This window comes from Pterocles gutturalis, unplaced genomic scaffold (genome assembly GCF_000699245.1).
Source record: "Pterocles gutturalis isolate BGI_N339 unplaced genomic scaffold, ASM69924v1 scaffold3575, whole genome shotgun sequence".
In the NCBI taxonomy this organism is placed as follows: domain Eukaryota; kingdom Metazoa; phylum Chordata; class Aves; order Pterocliformes; family Pteroclidae; genus Pterocles; species Pterocles gutturalis.
This window is the reverse complement of record NW_010138032.1, coordinates 58,192-75,146: the sequence shown is the minus strand read 5'-3', so window position 1 is coordinate 75,146 and position 16,955 is coordinate 58,192. Positions and strand designations below refer to the sequence as shown.

General features: G+C 37.7%; 1 protein-coding gene across 1 annotated transcript in view; it reads right to left on the bottom strand.

Annotated features, from left to right (window-relative positions):
* Positions 1 to 238: 238 nt before the first annotated feature.
* The window catches only part of SLC9A3 (solute carrier family 9, subfamily A (NHE3, cation proton antiporter 3), member 3), a 50,645-nt gene continuing 33,928 nt past the window's right edge, over positions 239 to 16,955 (bottom strand). The window contains 11 exon segments of the mRNA XM_010082813.1: positions 239 to 486; positions 1,784 to 1,897; positions 3,622 to 3,697; positions 4,298 to 4,474; positions 4,971 to 5,100; positions 5,735 to 5,850; positions 9,184 to 9,313; positions 11,532 to 11,602; positions 13,470 to 13,559; positions 14,383 to 14,585; positions 16,170 to 16,390. Of these exon segments, the coding sequence (XP_010081115.1) occupies positions 239 to 486; positions 1,784 to 1,897; positions 3,622 to 3,697; positions 4,298 to 4,474; positions 4,971 to 5,100; positions 5,735 to 5,850; positions 9,184 to 9,313; positions 11,532 to 11,602; positions 13,470 to 13,559; positions 14,383 to 14,585; positions 16,170 to 16,390 (1,576 nt within the window).

Here is a 16,955-nt window from a genome sequence, read left to right as displayed (position 1 = left end):
TAAAAACAGCAAGGCATTGGGCCTCAATAATTTGGACAGCTCTTCTGCAGAAGGAAGATAGAAAGATGTTTTGTTATTCAAGCTGGACGAAAATAGAATATAATTAGTTGTATGAAGAAATCAGGAAGGAAGGAAATCATCTGGAAGAAGAAAAATCAGAAAAGTAGGTTTACTTGTCAGTAGTCAAGGTCGATAGAAAGGCTGATTAAAAATAAAAGTGATAATATCTTTTAAAATATTACATATGTGTTGATTCTGGGAGAAAAGATCTGGGTCGGTCCTCTGTGCCATCTGCTAGCAGGAAGGAATCTATTGATTTATTGCTGAGCCGGAATGGTGTGAGCCGTCTGAAGTTGTTTGGAGAATATGGGATCTGTACCCGGGCCCTTTGTGATGGTACCACAGTATCTTCACTAGATAACCATGGTGAGAACTTCATGTAGATGCTTTGATCATCATCAGCTGAAAATACTGGGTTATCAATTCCTAAAAAAAAAATTCACGAATGACAAATACAATTAATCAACATAATTTCTTGGTAATACAGCAAGATGCTTTGTAAAGCGGAATGGCTATAGTGGGAGAAAAATCAGCCTCTCCAGGGCGATAAGGGTATGACTAGACCAACACACAGACCACTATACACACATGGGTTTCTCTTTCTACCTTGGTTAGTGCTAGTCAGTTTGGATTGCTATTATAGAGAAAAATTGGATGTTATATACAATATGCAGCTATGTTTGGGATATCTAGAGACAAAAAATAAAGTCAGCAAAAGAAGAAGTCGGTGAGAAAATTTCAAGCAAAATAAAGCACAATGTAAAATAACTGCAGAAAAATCAAATCAAACCCATAAAAAAGACACAAAAGATGGAAAAAAAATGCAAAAGCTTAAACTGCACAGCTCCATAAAGGAATGAGATGTGCGTGAGGGAGCTGGAGCAGGCCAAATTTGTAGTGTTTGAACAGAAAAAGAAATTTTTAAAATTAGTCTAGGTCTGCATCTTGCCACCCACTTATTTCTGGCTCAATTTCTGTATGTCCTTATACATTCTCAAACATAGAATTCATCATGGGATAGTGAAAGGCTGCACCCGCATGTCTGCCAAAAGAATACAGACGCAAGTATTTTTCTTCACATCTGCACCGTGTTACGCACGAAGCATACAGTGGCATGCTGAAAATTCAAACACAGATACTAAAGAGAGATACTAAATTTTAAAACATTATAAATCGTATAATAATTTCTGTTCTATACAGCGATACACTTTCAATCTGATATTTTGGAACATTTCGGGGCTGGACACCAAGTCCAGTGAGTACTCCAGGAATGCTGCAGATCTGCCGTTTTCAGTGACTTCAGTGAGCCTGTAAGGATCTGAAGGAGTTGTGAATTTAAGAGGAGAAGCATGAAATTTGTCACAACAAAGTGCTTTAAGTGCAAGTAGAAAACAGTTCCAAAGGACTAGTATTGACTGGTCTTGTGAGGTAGGACAACTCTAAAATAACATTTTTGTTGCTATAAATAATTAGTGAGTTTAGGTCTGGTTTAGGCAGTCACGCTCACAACTTCTATCAGCAGCAAATTTGATGCTCCCCATACCTCCAGATATCCAAAACTTGTTATCTGTTAGCATTATATTAAGCAAATATCTTTTCAAACAGAACACATCAAAACAAAACAAAAAATACATGCTAAATCAGCAGCATTTCTAGTTTGTTTGGAGTTTTTTTAAACATTTGAGAAAAAAACCCAACTCTGTAAGGTAATTAATATTTTTACCAGTAGGGGTCTCTGTGAAATTTTGCTTTGTCACATTGGCCAGGAAATCAACTCCTTTGCCTAGATGCAACGTTTCATAATCATTATTTTCTTCTGATTCAGAAAAGTCCACATCTGGGGGAAAAAAAAAAAAAAAAAAAAAAAAAAAAAAAAAAAAAAAAAGAAGAAAGTCCAATTTTATTAGAGATTTGTGTCAGTTCTGATAGAAAATGCTAGTTCCTGCTGTTTTGTTGCTGGCATAGTTATCAAAGATACATCTTTAACAAGGATCTATATAAGGGCAAAACTGAATCAACAGCTGTAGCACTGAAATACAAATATGAGTGTATACAGAGTTTGCAGCTTAGGTACTAATTACATCAAGAATCTCGACATGGGCTTCCAGCTTGCGTTATTATCTGGTGCTACGATAGGGATTTCACAATCTGGCTAAGCTTTTGGTTAACAGAGTTGTCTGCTTTCCTGGGACTGAAACAAACCAAACTATGAGATGGCACCGCTGGTGCTGCTGTGTTTTGAGTGCTCATGTGTTGACAAATGTCGTCCTGTTACAATAACTAGTCACTGCATCTTCATCATTTGGCAGAGGTCAGCATTAGTATCCTGAGTGGTTTCAGACCTGGTGAGGTCATTGCTACTTCTACTGCAGCAGAATCAGTTTTACACAGCTGCTAATGCCCTTGTTAACACTGTCTTCCAATGACGGGGTTTTTTTTAAGTGAAAGATGACATCTCTACACAGTGTTTTTTAACAAGATGGCACTGAATGACCTGCTTATAAGTATTCAGAGATCTCCACCCATGCAAAAGGGTTCTAGAATATTAGACTTATGCAGCCAGACTGTATTGCCCCTGTTAATCAAAGAAAAATAATGCTCAGAAAATTATTCAAAGAATGTGCAAAAAGAAAAATATATTTGCTTGCAGCTACTGAGGAAAGATTAATCCCTCTCTACTTCAGTTCTCTTGAGATCAAGAGGTTGCATGCATAAACAGAGGAAAGAACACAAATAATAGTTCAGTGTCTTTTAAACAGTGTTTCAGTTTTTCAGTGACACATATTACTTTATAATTACATAACAGACTTATTAGCATCCGTTGTGTCTTGCCACGTCTGACATCAATACCAAAAGGTGGCTAAAATATGAGATTAAAGAATTGGGGCTTTACATGCAAAAACAGCTTTTGCTAGGGATGCTCCCCAGGCCAGTCGCCTTCAGATTACTCTTTTGAGGCTGACCTGTGTGTTAACATTTTTGCATGAAGGGTGAATCAGTACTGAAACTGGCCTCTGACTGTCTGTTCCTTTCAAAGATACATTTTCCTTGAGTTCTAACATGCTTGCTTAGCATCAGCTCTGATTCAGACCCTTCTAAACAAATGAACCTTAACTCAGGTCAGGCTGTCACCTCAACTGCTGGATTTTATATGGTATGGTAGTTTTGGCAGACATATCCTGCTGTGATGAAAAAGAAACATGTTAGGAAAAGTTGCTCTGTGCAGCTTATCCAAAAGGAAGCTGAAAGTTCATCTACGTTGTAGCCACTGCGTTTAGGTTTTTCAAAATTTAAATGCAATATTTTAAAAAAGTGAGTAAAGAGGCCAATTAAAATTTGGTTTGTCATCCAGCTGCCTGCAAAAGCAACATCTAAATCATTGAGACCCTGCATTTAAACATAGAGCAGATCCCCACTTTGAGTTATGATTTGTGACTAGAAGTCCCCTTTTAGTATCAGCTTCACTGTTGCACATCACAAAATTTTTCAGTGATGCTTTAGTGCAGCTTGAACGTAGCCAGTAAAATGCAGTTAATGAAACTGGTATAAGAGTCTTTTTACCTTTTTCCTTCAAAGTAAAATCTTGTACTGGATTTTCTGAAGGTATTTTTCCATTGGCTATGACACTGCTGTTTCGCTGAAAGAAAACAAACAAAGTTACCAAAAATGCTGCCATCATGAGATGGCGATGGCAGTGGCATCCTTTGAAATCATGAGTTTATCAGCATAACCCTGAAATCTGTTATAGTCTTTGCTTGAGACTCAATATAGCTGTCATTTGTTTTCTCCCTACACTCATACTCATTACAGGAAGGGAAAAAGGGAAAGGGAAAGGGAAAGGGAAAGGGAAAGAACTTTGGCTCTTTGTATGCTATAAGTTCCCTCTTAGTTTCATGCAAATTTCGCTCATTGCTATAGTGCTACCCTGCTACATCTACCCTGCAACATCTTCCCACAGTGTGGCAGCATGGCTCAAAGGTCTGTTGTTTTTCAAGTGGTGGAAAATCTCTCACCCAGAAGAAGGGTCCCAAAGCATAGAGAAAAGCAGCGTGAGAAGATGCCCCTTGAGTTATCTCACAGTTTAATCTCTTCTTGCTTGGGCTCTTTAAGTTCATGAAGTTTTATAGGACAGAGATAACTGCAGGACATAACGACTCTTCAGAGTCCTCCCTGCCCTCCCCACCCCTTAGTTTGTGTGGTGGGTGGCTACATCTGGGTCCTTGGGGACGTATTTTACCCTTTTTTGTCCCCGGTCTCGCTTGTGGATTTTATTGAGCTTCTTGGTATGGTTTATGCCTAGTTTAGTACTCTTGAAAGATTCTAAGCGCTTCTTCATTGTCCTGTGGAAAATCTCCTTGTCTTGTTTCTCATCTTCATCGTGCATGATCTCGTGTCGACTGTACAGGTGCTTGTGCTGTGGTCAGGAAGGGAAGACAATATTCATTTACTTAGAAATACAGCTGGAAGCCCTGAATCGATGCATTTAGTCAGTGTCATGCAAATCTAAAGAACTCCATAAAAAAAAAGAATGAACCAAAGACTAGTCTGAAGGTATTATTCAAACTCCTGGTTTTCTTTCTCTTTCTTCATCATGAAACATGTATAAGTCCAGGAATTGTAAGTGTGCAAGAGTGGCCTGTCATTCAAAGTAAGCACTCCATTTAATCCTGCTTCAGAACCTATATTGGACCCGGTTCTATGTTCCACTGTCCCAGTGAAATCAGAGGCACTAGTTCTGTTACAGAGTCGTGTTCATAAACGAGAAAAATACAGACAAAGAACCTAACTTCCTCAGGGGTGCGGATTTTGCAGATAGTTCTTTACTTTTGAGTTTCACTCCCAAGTTTTGGCTCCTAATGTCTCCTAGTTTTAGATTGGGAAACAGTCCAATACTAGCCTTCTGCTCTCACCTCCTGCCTGGGTTTATACAGGTACTGTTGTAGGGTGTGATGAGCCACTGTGTCCTCTGTGTCCCGGATACTTTTCCTCCTCTGCTCCAAAGCTTGCATGTCAAGGCAAACTGGCCCAGCTTTGTCTCTCCTGAAGAAGAATACAATATACAAGAAGCAGTTTTAAAAATCAGTAGTGCTGAAGAGGAAGGAAAAACAGGAAAATGGGGAATGAGAAGAAAAAATGAAGTTAAAAAAAAAAAAAAAAACAGAAAGGTCAAAATCAGCTAAAGGAAAATGAGTGAGCAAACACCTAATGGAAAATGTGAAAAGGTTATTGTTTTTTTGTCTGTCAGGTGGGTGTACCATTAATTTCTCAGTTTAAATGACACATGGTCTGTTTGGTGAAAGAATCATGAGAGTTAAGGAAGGAGAAATTGTTTTTCCTTGCCTCTCTCCTGACTTTTTCTGGAGCAGGTGGAAAAATGACATCTTGCCCTGTCTATAGCAGTTGGTGAACCAAAGGCACATGAAACAACTCTAATGTGGATGTCTGCTTCATCTTACCAGCTTTTGCAGCAAAAATACTGTGTGTAAAATGCATCAATGTAACTGCACATATACCCATTTTATGTGGGAGAAAATATTAACTGAAATTCAAAAAACTAGTGAATGCAGCTCCTGAAATTTGCATTTTTCAATATTTATAACACTGTTTCCATTTCCTCACATGCAACATAGGAAAAAAATGCACACAACACCCCCAGTCAGTCCACATTACTCACAGTAAGTAAGATACAGAGCTTTCCACCGTACTTGGGCGTGGGGTGCTGAAATCCACATTTACCATGTTGTCTGTACTTGGAGAACGTATAAATGCCAAGGAGCCTCTGCGTTCTCCCTGGCCATAGAAAGAAAGATGATATTACAGCTGTAAACACCTAGGGCAAAATGTGCATCAGACAATGTGAGTGATGTGTGAGGCTGCTGCATGCAGGAGTTGTATTTAGGTATGGAATACAAACCATTTTTTGGTTTTATGATTTTTTACCTTGGGTGATGTTATCCCAATGAACAAAGCTAGGAGAAAAACTATTCCACTCTTGTAAATTGATTTTGAGGAGGTGAGTGGTTTCTTGGGCCTCAATTCATTTGCAAATTATATCCTTGCACTTTTATGGTCTAACTCTTCTCTTCACAGACCCTTCGGGGATGGACCTTTTACTTTGTATCACATTGCAAACCAGGTACACAGGGATATTTTTATCATAGAATCATAGAATCATTAAAGTTGGAAAAGACCTCAAGGGTCATCAAGTCCAACCGTCAACCCACACCACAGAATGGTTTGGGTTGGAAAGGACCTTAAAGATCATCGAGTTCCAACCCCCTGCCATGGGGATGGACACCTCCCATTAGCCCAGGTTGCTCAAAGCCTCAGATTTTTATGACTTGACACATAACTGCACAAACAGTAGTGTTTTCAAAGGTACTGCACTAAATTTTCTGGTTTTTACCAGACTGGAAGTAGCAAATTTGAAGTGGTAGTAGAAGTCTACAAGACTATTAGAAAGAGGTTATGGCATGAAGAGATGAGCTACTGAAGAGAGAAGATTTGCTTTCAGTTCTGAAACTGGTGTCACAGCAGTGAATTGCTGGAAAAAGCTCAAATTTATGTCTTCACAGTTTTCCCTACTGCTTGCATAATTGTGAAAGGTAGCTGCTGAGTGATATCATGATTACACAGGCAGAACCCAGCTATGGTTTTGAATCACAGCAGAGACAAATCACATAGCAGGTCTCTACATTTTAAACTGTAATAAAGAGTATGTGAAGAAAAACCATCTCCCTTGCAGAACTTTAACTGTATGGTATCCCCTTTACATTTTTGTATTCAGAGAACAAATCAAACAAATGTTTCCTTTCTCTGTGGTAGCCCACATTCATGTTACAGTAGATGTGCTGGATCAGATCAATGGCATTAAGAACTGTACTATGGCCTCTGTAGGAAGAAAAGAGGAAAAAAAAAAAAAAAAAAGGTAAATTCTGAATCACCATCATCCTGTCCGTTTTCTTAAGTGCACCTGACTTTCTTTTCAGATCAATTTTATGTTTCATTTGTACTTCATGCCATACCATCAATAGAGGAATTTTAGCCAGAAGAAGTAAGAACTTTAAGTATTTTAAGTCACTTCTATTCACTTGCTCTGGATTATTTTCATTTTGCCTGGCTTAGGCTCTCCTCTCTCAGCTGTAAGGAATTTATTCAGGTTCAGACTGAACTCTCTCAGGCTCTTGTTCATTGTACAGATGCAGTATAAAATTTATAAAATAGTTTTTAAACTCCTGAGTTTCTTGCAAATGAGGAGTGAGTAGCTGGGAGAGGCAGATCATTACTCCTCCTGGAAGAAATGGCTTCAATTTCAACATCATCTTGTAATTCACAGATATCTAGCTCAAAGATATATTTCAGAAATCAAGGAAAAGTTGTTAAAGCAGTGTATCATTGAAGAAAATATCAACATGAGAAAGGTGGAAATGTCTTTAGGATTCACAGCTCATGACAAATCAGGCATATTAACATAACTGTTTTCCACTGGAAGAAACTAAATCTTTTGTAGAACCCGAACAACTTTTAATTTCTTTGTCTATTATTATCAGATCAGTAAACATTTGCCAATAGAATTTGTTTGCAAGACACTATAAAAAAATAGTATTTGGACTAGGGTAGCAAAAATCAGTTTCCTTGTGCTACGAACTGTAGTAAGGTACAATGAAACAGGTAACTCTCCTAAAAAATTAATAATCTAACTTAATCTGACATTACTATATGGGATTCAATACAATATTGGGTAAAGATTCCAAGGCTAAATCTGCATGGCTTAGTGATCTGTAGAGACCTTTGGATCTGAAAAGGGAAAAAATACTGTAATGAATCTACTGAACAGATTCAGCAGTGAATCTGAACATGAGTCTCATGCTCATCAACATCAATTATCTAACTTTCTTCCACTGAGGTGTGACCCAGAAAGCACCACAAGAAACAAAAATTAGTTCTTGAGCTCAACTGGTCTGAAAACTGAATGGGTAATTTACAAAAATCGCAGAAGGAAGTATTTTTTAATCTTGTGAACCACTCCCTATTTTTCACACTAACGTCCTTTCTGAATTTAATCTTATTTTCTGTATTCTATCTTTGAAAGTCTGTGTATCACTGGAAGAAGTCTGCCTGGCTGTAGCTCAATTAAAAAAAAAAAAATATATTACTATTAGTAGTGGTAGTATCAGTCCTAGTAATAGTGTTTATTTTAATTAAAGAAATTAACTGGTATATCACCTAGCTGTGAAAATGAGTTCACTTGGAGATTACAGGCATAGATAGATCATCACTTCAAAGATCACTGTTGAAATATTCCATTTAAAATGATCCTCTGAACTCTATGACTACTGCACATTTGTGGTGATTTGAACTAAGGTGGCCACTTTCCTACTGAAGATCAGGAATTCTTGCACAATCTCTAAACACTGCTGCAGTCTGGGAGTGGTATTCCCGCAGGAGGCCAGTAACTTCCTTCCATTCTGTAACTTCAAAAATTTCTCCTATTTCAAGTCTTAAGTTTCTCTACCTTCACAATTCTGTGATTGTATTTGATATCTGTAGTATATCACTTTAACCCCAATTTTTGAGATTCCATTGAGCTAAAATTACCCTTTCCAATTTTTTCCCGTATTAGTGTCATCTGACAGAATGAGATTATAGCAGCCCCCTACTTTGGTCACATATCCACATTCATTTGGAAGTGACATCCTTCAAATCAGATTTGTCATCACATAGAACCACCGTTCTGCAGGAGCCAGACTGCTGACATGTTTAGAAAGACAGTAGTTTGCCTGATCCCATTGGAATGACAGTATTTTTTCATGCAATGAGTATAGAAACAACGTTACTCAATATAATCCAGCAGAAAACTACACTGACATAAGTATGATAGACTCATACTTGGGGATCAGGCATAATGCAGAGAACTGCAGCCACTCAAACAGGTGATATTTGGACTCAAAATACATTTAGAAAAAAAAGCAGAGCAGAAACAAAAATGGTTTTCTTTTAGATATCTCCTGCAAAATATCAACTTTAGGCTATATTATAAATTAAAAAAAAAAAAACACTAAACAAAAAAAAAAACCACAACCCAAACAATGCTACAGTATGTCAACAAGTGTTCATAAGTACCTCGGCCACATAGCTGATTGCGTCCTTCAAGTTGAGTTCATGGAAAACATTAAGGATCTGGTCTCTTGATTTTTGAGCAGACCTTCTCATCAGTACTTTACTGAGGAATTTCCTATCGAAGTTGGACCACCTGATGATTTAAGTAAACCGTGTTAACGGCAACAAGCAATTTTAGTTTCACACCATTTTTAGTTTAGCAGAAATTATATTTTTGTGAGCTGGGCACTTTTTAAAAAACAGTGAACATAGCAATGTGGGGGGTTTCTGGTTTTAAGCTTTTCAATTAGCATTTAAAGAAAGTTAAGGACAAGCCTGCTACAGAGTTATGCAGCTGTCACAAAGCATTTAACAGTTCTACACTACTACAGCAGCAAGCGTGCTATGATTACAGTATCCTACTTCAGAGTCACTAAGACATTTTATACTCTGGGAGATCATGCTACCTAATTTTTCCACTTCTGATTCTGCACTGTAATATATAACAGCTTCACTCTGAAAGTTGAATTTTCTTTCCTCCTTTGGAAGGTAGTCTTCTTTTCCCCAGCTGTATTGTAGGACAGCCAGCCTAGAAAATCATTTCACAACGATGGTGCCCTTCCAAAAACACTTACAGGGGGCCTTATTAATGTCATTGATGTGCTCTGGCGGGTAGAAGTGATGGGTATTTTCTGTGATTTACACTCCCAAGCTTGTCTGACAGGATGTGCCGTTTCTTATTTAGGCTCCAAATAATAAAGGCTGCTTTAGTTTCACCTACCTTCCTCAAAATTTTCTTTAAAGGGCAGGAGGCAACTTTGCAGATTACTGTTCAAAGTGATTCCATCTGTCTTGCCCAATGGCTATTTTGAGTTTATGACTTTTTATCCAGATGGTTGAAACCTTTTAGTTGTTCAACATTATTCTCAGAATTGATAACTATTCTCTAGCCAGAACATCTGACAAGCAGTCTCTAATTCAGGCTGCACACGTGAGCACATCAGTGAGGAGGGCTGCCATTTATCTGGGAAGCAGCACTTTCACAGACATATAGTCCAAAAGAAGCAGACTTAAGGTGGTCTCATTCAAAATACATTTGTCATCAAACCACATGCTCAACCAGGAATCTACATCAAACAACTCCTCTTGTTGCTCAGGGAGATATCTTTCTGACATCTAAGAAGTCAAACTCTAATCTGCCACTTTAAAAATATTTAGCTCCATCTTCAAGACAGTATTTCAAAACTGGGAATGTATTCATTCCTGAAAAGTAAACTAAAGATTTAGACCAAAGCAAAGAGGATGTTCCATTTGGGATGCCTCGTGAAAGTTAATCCCTGCATAAATGAACAAAGAGTAAAAGGAAACAAAGGAGAGTGTCCCTATAGCTGGGTACAGACAGGTGAGCAATCCTGCTTGAGCTCAGATACAGTCTAGCTCCAGCCTAGGAGTTGGGCAGTTACACGAGCATAACACTAAACCTAAGCTAACATCCTCAGCTTCTCAGCAAGGGTTAGTTAGGGGAGTGCTCTGCAGAAAGCTGACACAGCCACGTGGCTTTTGAATTGGAACGGACAGGTTGAGTCAGCAGGACATTAGCAGGTCAGGACTGTGACTGTCTGCACCTATGAAATTACTTAACTCCAGGGAGAGAAAGAACCGCCTAACCTGAAATCACACTCTTAAAGATGTTGAGATTTAATGTCCTTCACATTTATTCATCCAGATCATGGAAGTCTGCCCATCACAATGGTAACTCTTCAAGTGTGCTTTAAAGAAATGGTGTCTGTATCTTTCAGCTGAGTAATTTTGCCTCTCTCAAGATGAATCAACTATAAACAGAGAGGGATGGAAATGATCCATAATTTTTGTTATTGGTTTCAAACTAATAGGCTTAAACTGAGTCGTTTCAAAGCACCCTCTGCCATCACTTTCACAGGTTTTGAACACATCCTTTGTAGAAATAGGATAAGCAACTAGCACAGTCGTAGATTAGGTTTTTTTAGTGTTTCCACACACAAATAATGTTCATGAAAGGTAGTATTACAGAGAAGGACCAACATTAACATTTTAGATTAAATCTTGCGCAAATGGTCACTTCTCAAATCTTGAGAGAAGCCAATCCTTGAATGTGAACTGAGGCATTTGCAAAAGCCTAATCTAAACTGTGGAAGAAAAAGAAGAGATTCCAGTTGAAGGGGACAAAAATAAACTATTTTCACATTTGCAATCTTTCCAGTATTTTCAGTATATAACCTTTTAAACTATATTTGGTATCCTTGCTGTCCCTGAAGTCACAGGCTTAGAAAGTCATAATTTACAGGTAAGATTTCCTAGCTGTATTTCAACATTCCAAGTTAGTTACTACTTACTTGTCTCTCAGATAATTATGTCCTATTTGTCCAGAAATGTCTTCTATAGCAGAAAGAATATGATCAAAGGCCTAGGAAAGTGAAAGCTGAATTAATATCTTTACAGAAATAAAAGGCATAATGAGAAAATAGCTCAATTTATGTCAGGTCAGAATAATTTTGTTGCTGCTAAGCAGATTTTTTTCCCATTTACAGAAATAGTACTATATGCTTTTGTTCAAAGGTCCTGAGCTTTCTCACCAGTTCTTTACAAATTCTCTAACTATTCTCATATTACAAGAATCTTAGCAAGAAGGTACTTAAGTTCCCATTTTAACATTCAGTTTTAAGACTCTTTTTAATGACTCATTTTACCATCTCCATTCCTTCCCTATGAAGCACATCAGCCACTATTAGCGCTGGTGATCAAATCAGTTGAAAAATTTCCCCAGTGTTTCATTTTAGACTTTTCAGGAATCCCTGCTTCCCTCAGAGTAGCGGTAGGCATCATTCTTTTGATATCTAAGGCAAAATCCCACACTGGGTATATTAGATGGCTGACAGAAATCCTGAGGTTTATAACTCTTGATGCAGAACAAGGCAGCTGCAGGTAGAATTTGGTCTTTTGCTGTATGTGGTTGCTAACATTTCGCTCCGAACATTGGAGTGATTACTGCAGAATATACAGCATGCTAGGTTTAGAACAACGTGGGTAATATGGATTATTCCTGAATATAATATTAATTATTGCCTGAGGAGATATCTGACAGGGAAGTGGAGAAAATTATATTATTAATAAGTTGTCTCCCTCTTACTCCCTGGGAACAGACTGTGCTCCCTCTCTCTCTGAAGGCTGCAATTTATACAGTTGTAGCAGCACTGTGCCTTCTGAGAAAATATCTGCTAGAATATTCTAGGAAGCAGTGAATCAGTACATACAACATTTTAATAAAATGTTGGGATTAACACTACTCAGCCTCCACTCGTAACTGACATGTTAGATCCCATATATGTAGACAGACTGTATTTCTTCACCTGGGGGAAGAATCCTGATTTTCAAATACTAAAATATTTGAACAGAAATGGAACTTTGAATTGCTGGGTAACAAAAGCATAATGTATTTATTCAGTAGTCTGTAAAAGAATTTCTCAGAAACCAACCCTGTCCATCACTACGTTGTGAATTCACTTCAGGTAACATCCAGCGTGAAAACAGACAAGATCAGACACTCAGACAAGAATCTGTGAAAATACTGAGTGCAGGATAGCTACGTATACCTGAAAAGTTTATGAATTAAAGAAGGCCATGAAAGATGCCTTCTGTCCTTCATTTACATTGAAAATGTATGTTTTCCTTTACTGAATAAAAACTTTATAATGTTGTGTGAAAGTGAATTGGAAGACATCATGTTTCAAAGTCTTTTAAAAGGTTAAAGAAATGCAGGCACACACAACATCCACACTGAACTCAAACTATTACCATTAGTCTGGAATGTTGGTGTACAATCGACATCTGCACTGGGCAGCAGAATACCTTCCTATGCAATATGCAAGCTACAAAAACCAGCTTTCATATCTTTGCCATAAATAAACAATATTTTAAAAGGAAAAATAAACTTAATTCCACATGCCTTGCCCTAGCGATCTTCAATCAAACATACTCCTCTTTTAGATGAAGAGAAAGAAGCCTATCCCAGCCTTGCTGTTTCCCCTGTACTGTCAGCCCCATTGAATTCTCAAGTGAAAGGCTGGAATCTTCAGAGTATCCCCTCACAGGACTCAACCCAAAGCTACATTACAGCCTACAGACAGATAACTTTTGAAATGTTTGAAGGATTTTGCACTTGAAATTTGATTCTACCCTCCCTTCCAAAAATCAATTTTCTATCATTTTTTTTTCTCTTAAGGCACTCTCTAAAAATCCAAAAGATACCACGGTTTTGTTTAAAAATATCTTACTCTGCCATGAAGTTTCTCATTCAGTTTTGGCTCTCTGTGTTCAGTTTTCTTCACTTTCAGCCACTGTACCAAAGGCTTGATAGTCAGCCCCTAGGGATTGAAACATGATAATGAATGCTTAGAAATTATCTTAGACTTTCCTCCAACTGGTCATTGTTAAAGAGAAGTAGAGCATTTTTGCATGTTGTATGGTGGTTCTCATACTTCCTCAGTTGATCTCTGTCCCCTTTAGAAGATAAATTAATGCAGTACCCTCAGCTCTTGTTACAAAGGTTTGGAGACACCAACCAGTGGAAAAATATATCTTCTATAAGAAAAATACAGTTGTGGAAGGGTTAAAGTGTTTCCTACACCATACAACGTGATATTTTCTGCACATATCAGGAGTCTGTGACCACAGTTAAATTTTCTATAATAAATTTAGAGAAAAAATTCCAAGCTGGTATATACTGACATCTCTCAATTTAAATTAATGTTGGGGTTTTTTGTCCAGAAAGTGCTATTTTGTTTGGATGCTAAATACTTTCCTGTCCCACTGCTTACTGTTATGTTTTAAAACAAGGACATAGGCTCAGGTAGATCAGCTTAATGATTGTATTTGCCCATAAAAAGGACTGTTCCCTATAGTTATTCACACGAGGTGAAGGATGTTTAATCAGATATTGACTTGAGCACTATTAATACCGAGCAGCTAAGACTGAACATTTTTTAGCACAGAGGAAATTGTGTTTTGTCCCTTGTGGCACTATATGAAAACATAAAATGGGATCTTCGTTACTAAAATTACAAATTCAATTATGCTTTCAGTTCAGTGAAACAATATGCAACCTTCAGCTGAGAACTGTTTTACACATTCGGTACTTTTGGGGGACTCCTCCTCCTTGCAAGGAGCACGCTTAAGAAGTTGAATTACCTGGAAAATAACAGTAAAAAACACAACAATGAGAGTTGTGCTGACAAACAGGTTTCTCTGTTTCACTTTGTTCTCATCCAGAAGTACAACCAGAGCAAAAGCAACCGCTCCACGTAGTCCACCATATGACATCACCACCTGGTCTATTATCTCCAACTGGACCATTCTGTAGCGGTTAAGAATCCATGTCTGTAAAACTACACCTATAAAAAAACAAATGCCAGCATGTCTAGAAATACCTTTATGAAATGTCAATATCCCAACCACGTGTAACAGAAATGGTACCACCAGTCTGCTTGCACAAGGAATTCTCTACGCCATCTACTTGTCCCTCTGCCGGCAGCCTCCCCAAAGCTCTAGACACCACAGTGTCTCCCAGAGCTCCCACCATCAGAAGGAAAACACCACTCCTGACAATGGCACAGCATGGGTGTCCCACTGCAGCAGGCCAGCGCTGGACTCTTAACCAGTGCAAAGCAAAGATTTCTCCTTTCAGAGAACTTTGAACTTGTGTTTTTTTTTTACCACTGTAAGCAAGGCCTCTGGTGGAGGGGACCTTGAAAATTAATTTGTGCTACCAATCTGATTCCTCCAAGGGTATGAGAGCTGCAATTACAGAAGGCCCAAAATCATCAGGTCTTGAGCAATTCATCAATGCCCAAGCTCAATTACTTTAATGGATGCATATTGTTGTTGCTGAAAATTTACTGTTTAATTATTGATCACACTTATTGCAGGACTGTTAACCACTCATTCCAGGAATACTACAAGTGACAAAGTCAAGACACTGAAAATTTGTTTAAACACCTCAGACACATCAGTGTTTTCTGGGAGGTGGCTAAATGAACACTGGTTACAGATTATTTAGAAAGGAGGATGTGGGGCTAGGCCCTTCATTCAGCCCAGGAATCAATCTCTAGACGGGACAGGAATATAGAGTCTAAGAAAACTGTCAGCTAGATAGATGAATTACCTTTTATTTGAAATTACTTCAAGACAAATAGGCAAATAAACCCAGATGTAAGTACATACACCAAATCACTATGTGTGTTACTCTCTAGAAGTACTTCATTCTATGCCTTTTTTGCAATTTTAGTCCTTTTGCTGTTTGACCAAACAGTCATTAAATAGTAGAACTACATAGTTGGGAAAATCGTAATTGGTATTTTGAAATGTTTGCGAACTTGTATAAACCCAGTAAATTGACAGTAGGTAATCCCTACCTGCCACAGCCTTGTTTACTGAAGGTTTTTCACCAGACCCTGAGAATAATTTCTTAAGGAGAGGACCTGTGGTGTAATTATGTATGGTTTTACGTCACTATGTGTCTCAAACATGAAGTTAACCATAAAATTAGCTTAAGACAATCTCTTTATTACCAAATTGAAAGATCTGAAAGAAAGAAATGGCTGAGAGGACTCACATCTTTTGTTAGGGTGCAAGTTGAGGAACAAAGTGCATTTCACTGTGAGATTTTGCCAATATGATGTGCTGGATCAACAAAGGTTAGCCACTGGGTGTTTCATGTTAATCACCGCACTCATCATATCCTCACACATCACCAAAAGTGAAATTCTACTATGTTTTAAGCATATGATGAAGCTTACTGTAGAGATGTACCCTCCTGACTAAAAACCAACCATAAATTCAACTAAAATAAATGGAATATTTTAAATGGAACAGGTCTAGAACTCCAAATTCTGGTTGTTTGGTTTTTTTTCCCAAAAAATAATGTGTGATTGTATCAACAATATGATGTAAGGACAGGAAGTAGATCATCCCCTTACCAATAACTCTATATATTGAGATGAAGAGCAGAGTAAACAGAATAAAAGCTGTATTCCAAGTCCATATATATGGATTTACAGCTGAAATTCCCAGGAACATGAAGATAATTGTTTCTGCTCCACTGGCCAACATTTTCATGGTATATCTTACAGTTGTAGAAGATTGTTCAGATATGTTAGCCTTGACATACTTCTGACAGCAGATGCCACAGAAAGTTATCCTAGGAAAAAAAAAAAAATAAGCTATTGTTCAGAAAATATTTGTTGTAACATTTAATATTTATTCCATCTCTCTGTCACATAGTGATAAAAATATACCATTAATTCCTAAGAAAAAATATACTCAGGAGACACTGTAGTGTCTAACCTAGGTAAAAAGCATATCTCAAACATTCATCCTGAGGTGACCCCAAGAGGTCTGAAGACAGCACTTCATTAAATTGTAAAAACCTTAATTATCTTCAGATTACCATACCACTTTACATACAAAAATTTAAATCTTGTTTACACTAGACATAGTCTTAAACTAATGATCTGTTTGCAGTAAGATTTTTTGATCTTGAATATACTCACTATAGTGTCTGCAAACAGGACAAAACTGAGATGAAAAGCATGCCAGGAATCAATGGATACTAACAGAAGAATGATCACAGAGGTACTCAAGCCAAAACAGGCAAGATTTAGGAAAACCTTAAGAGGCCAGTCAAGACAGTGAGAGCAGCAAATAATGGACATTCACACTGGTTTACAATACAACTACAAAATATTATTTACAAATTGTAGGGA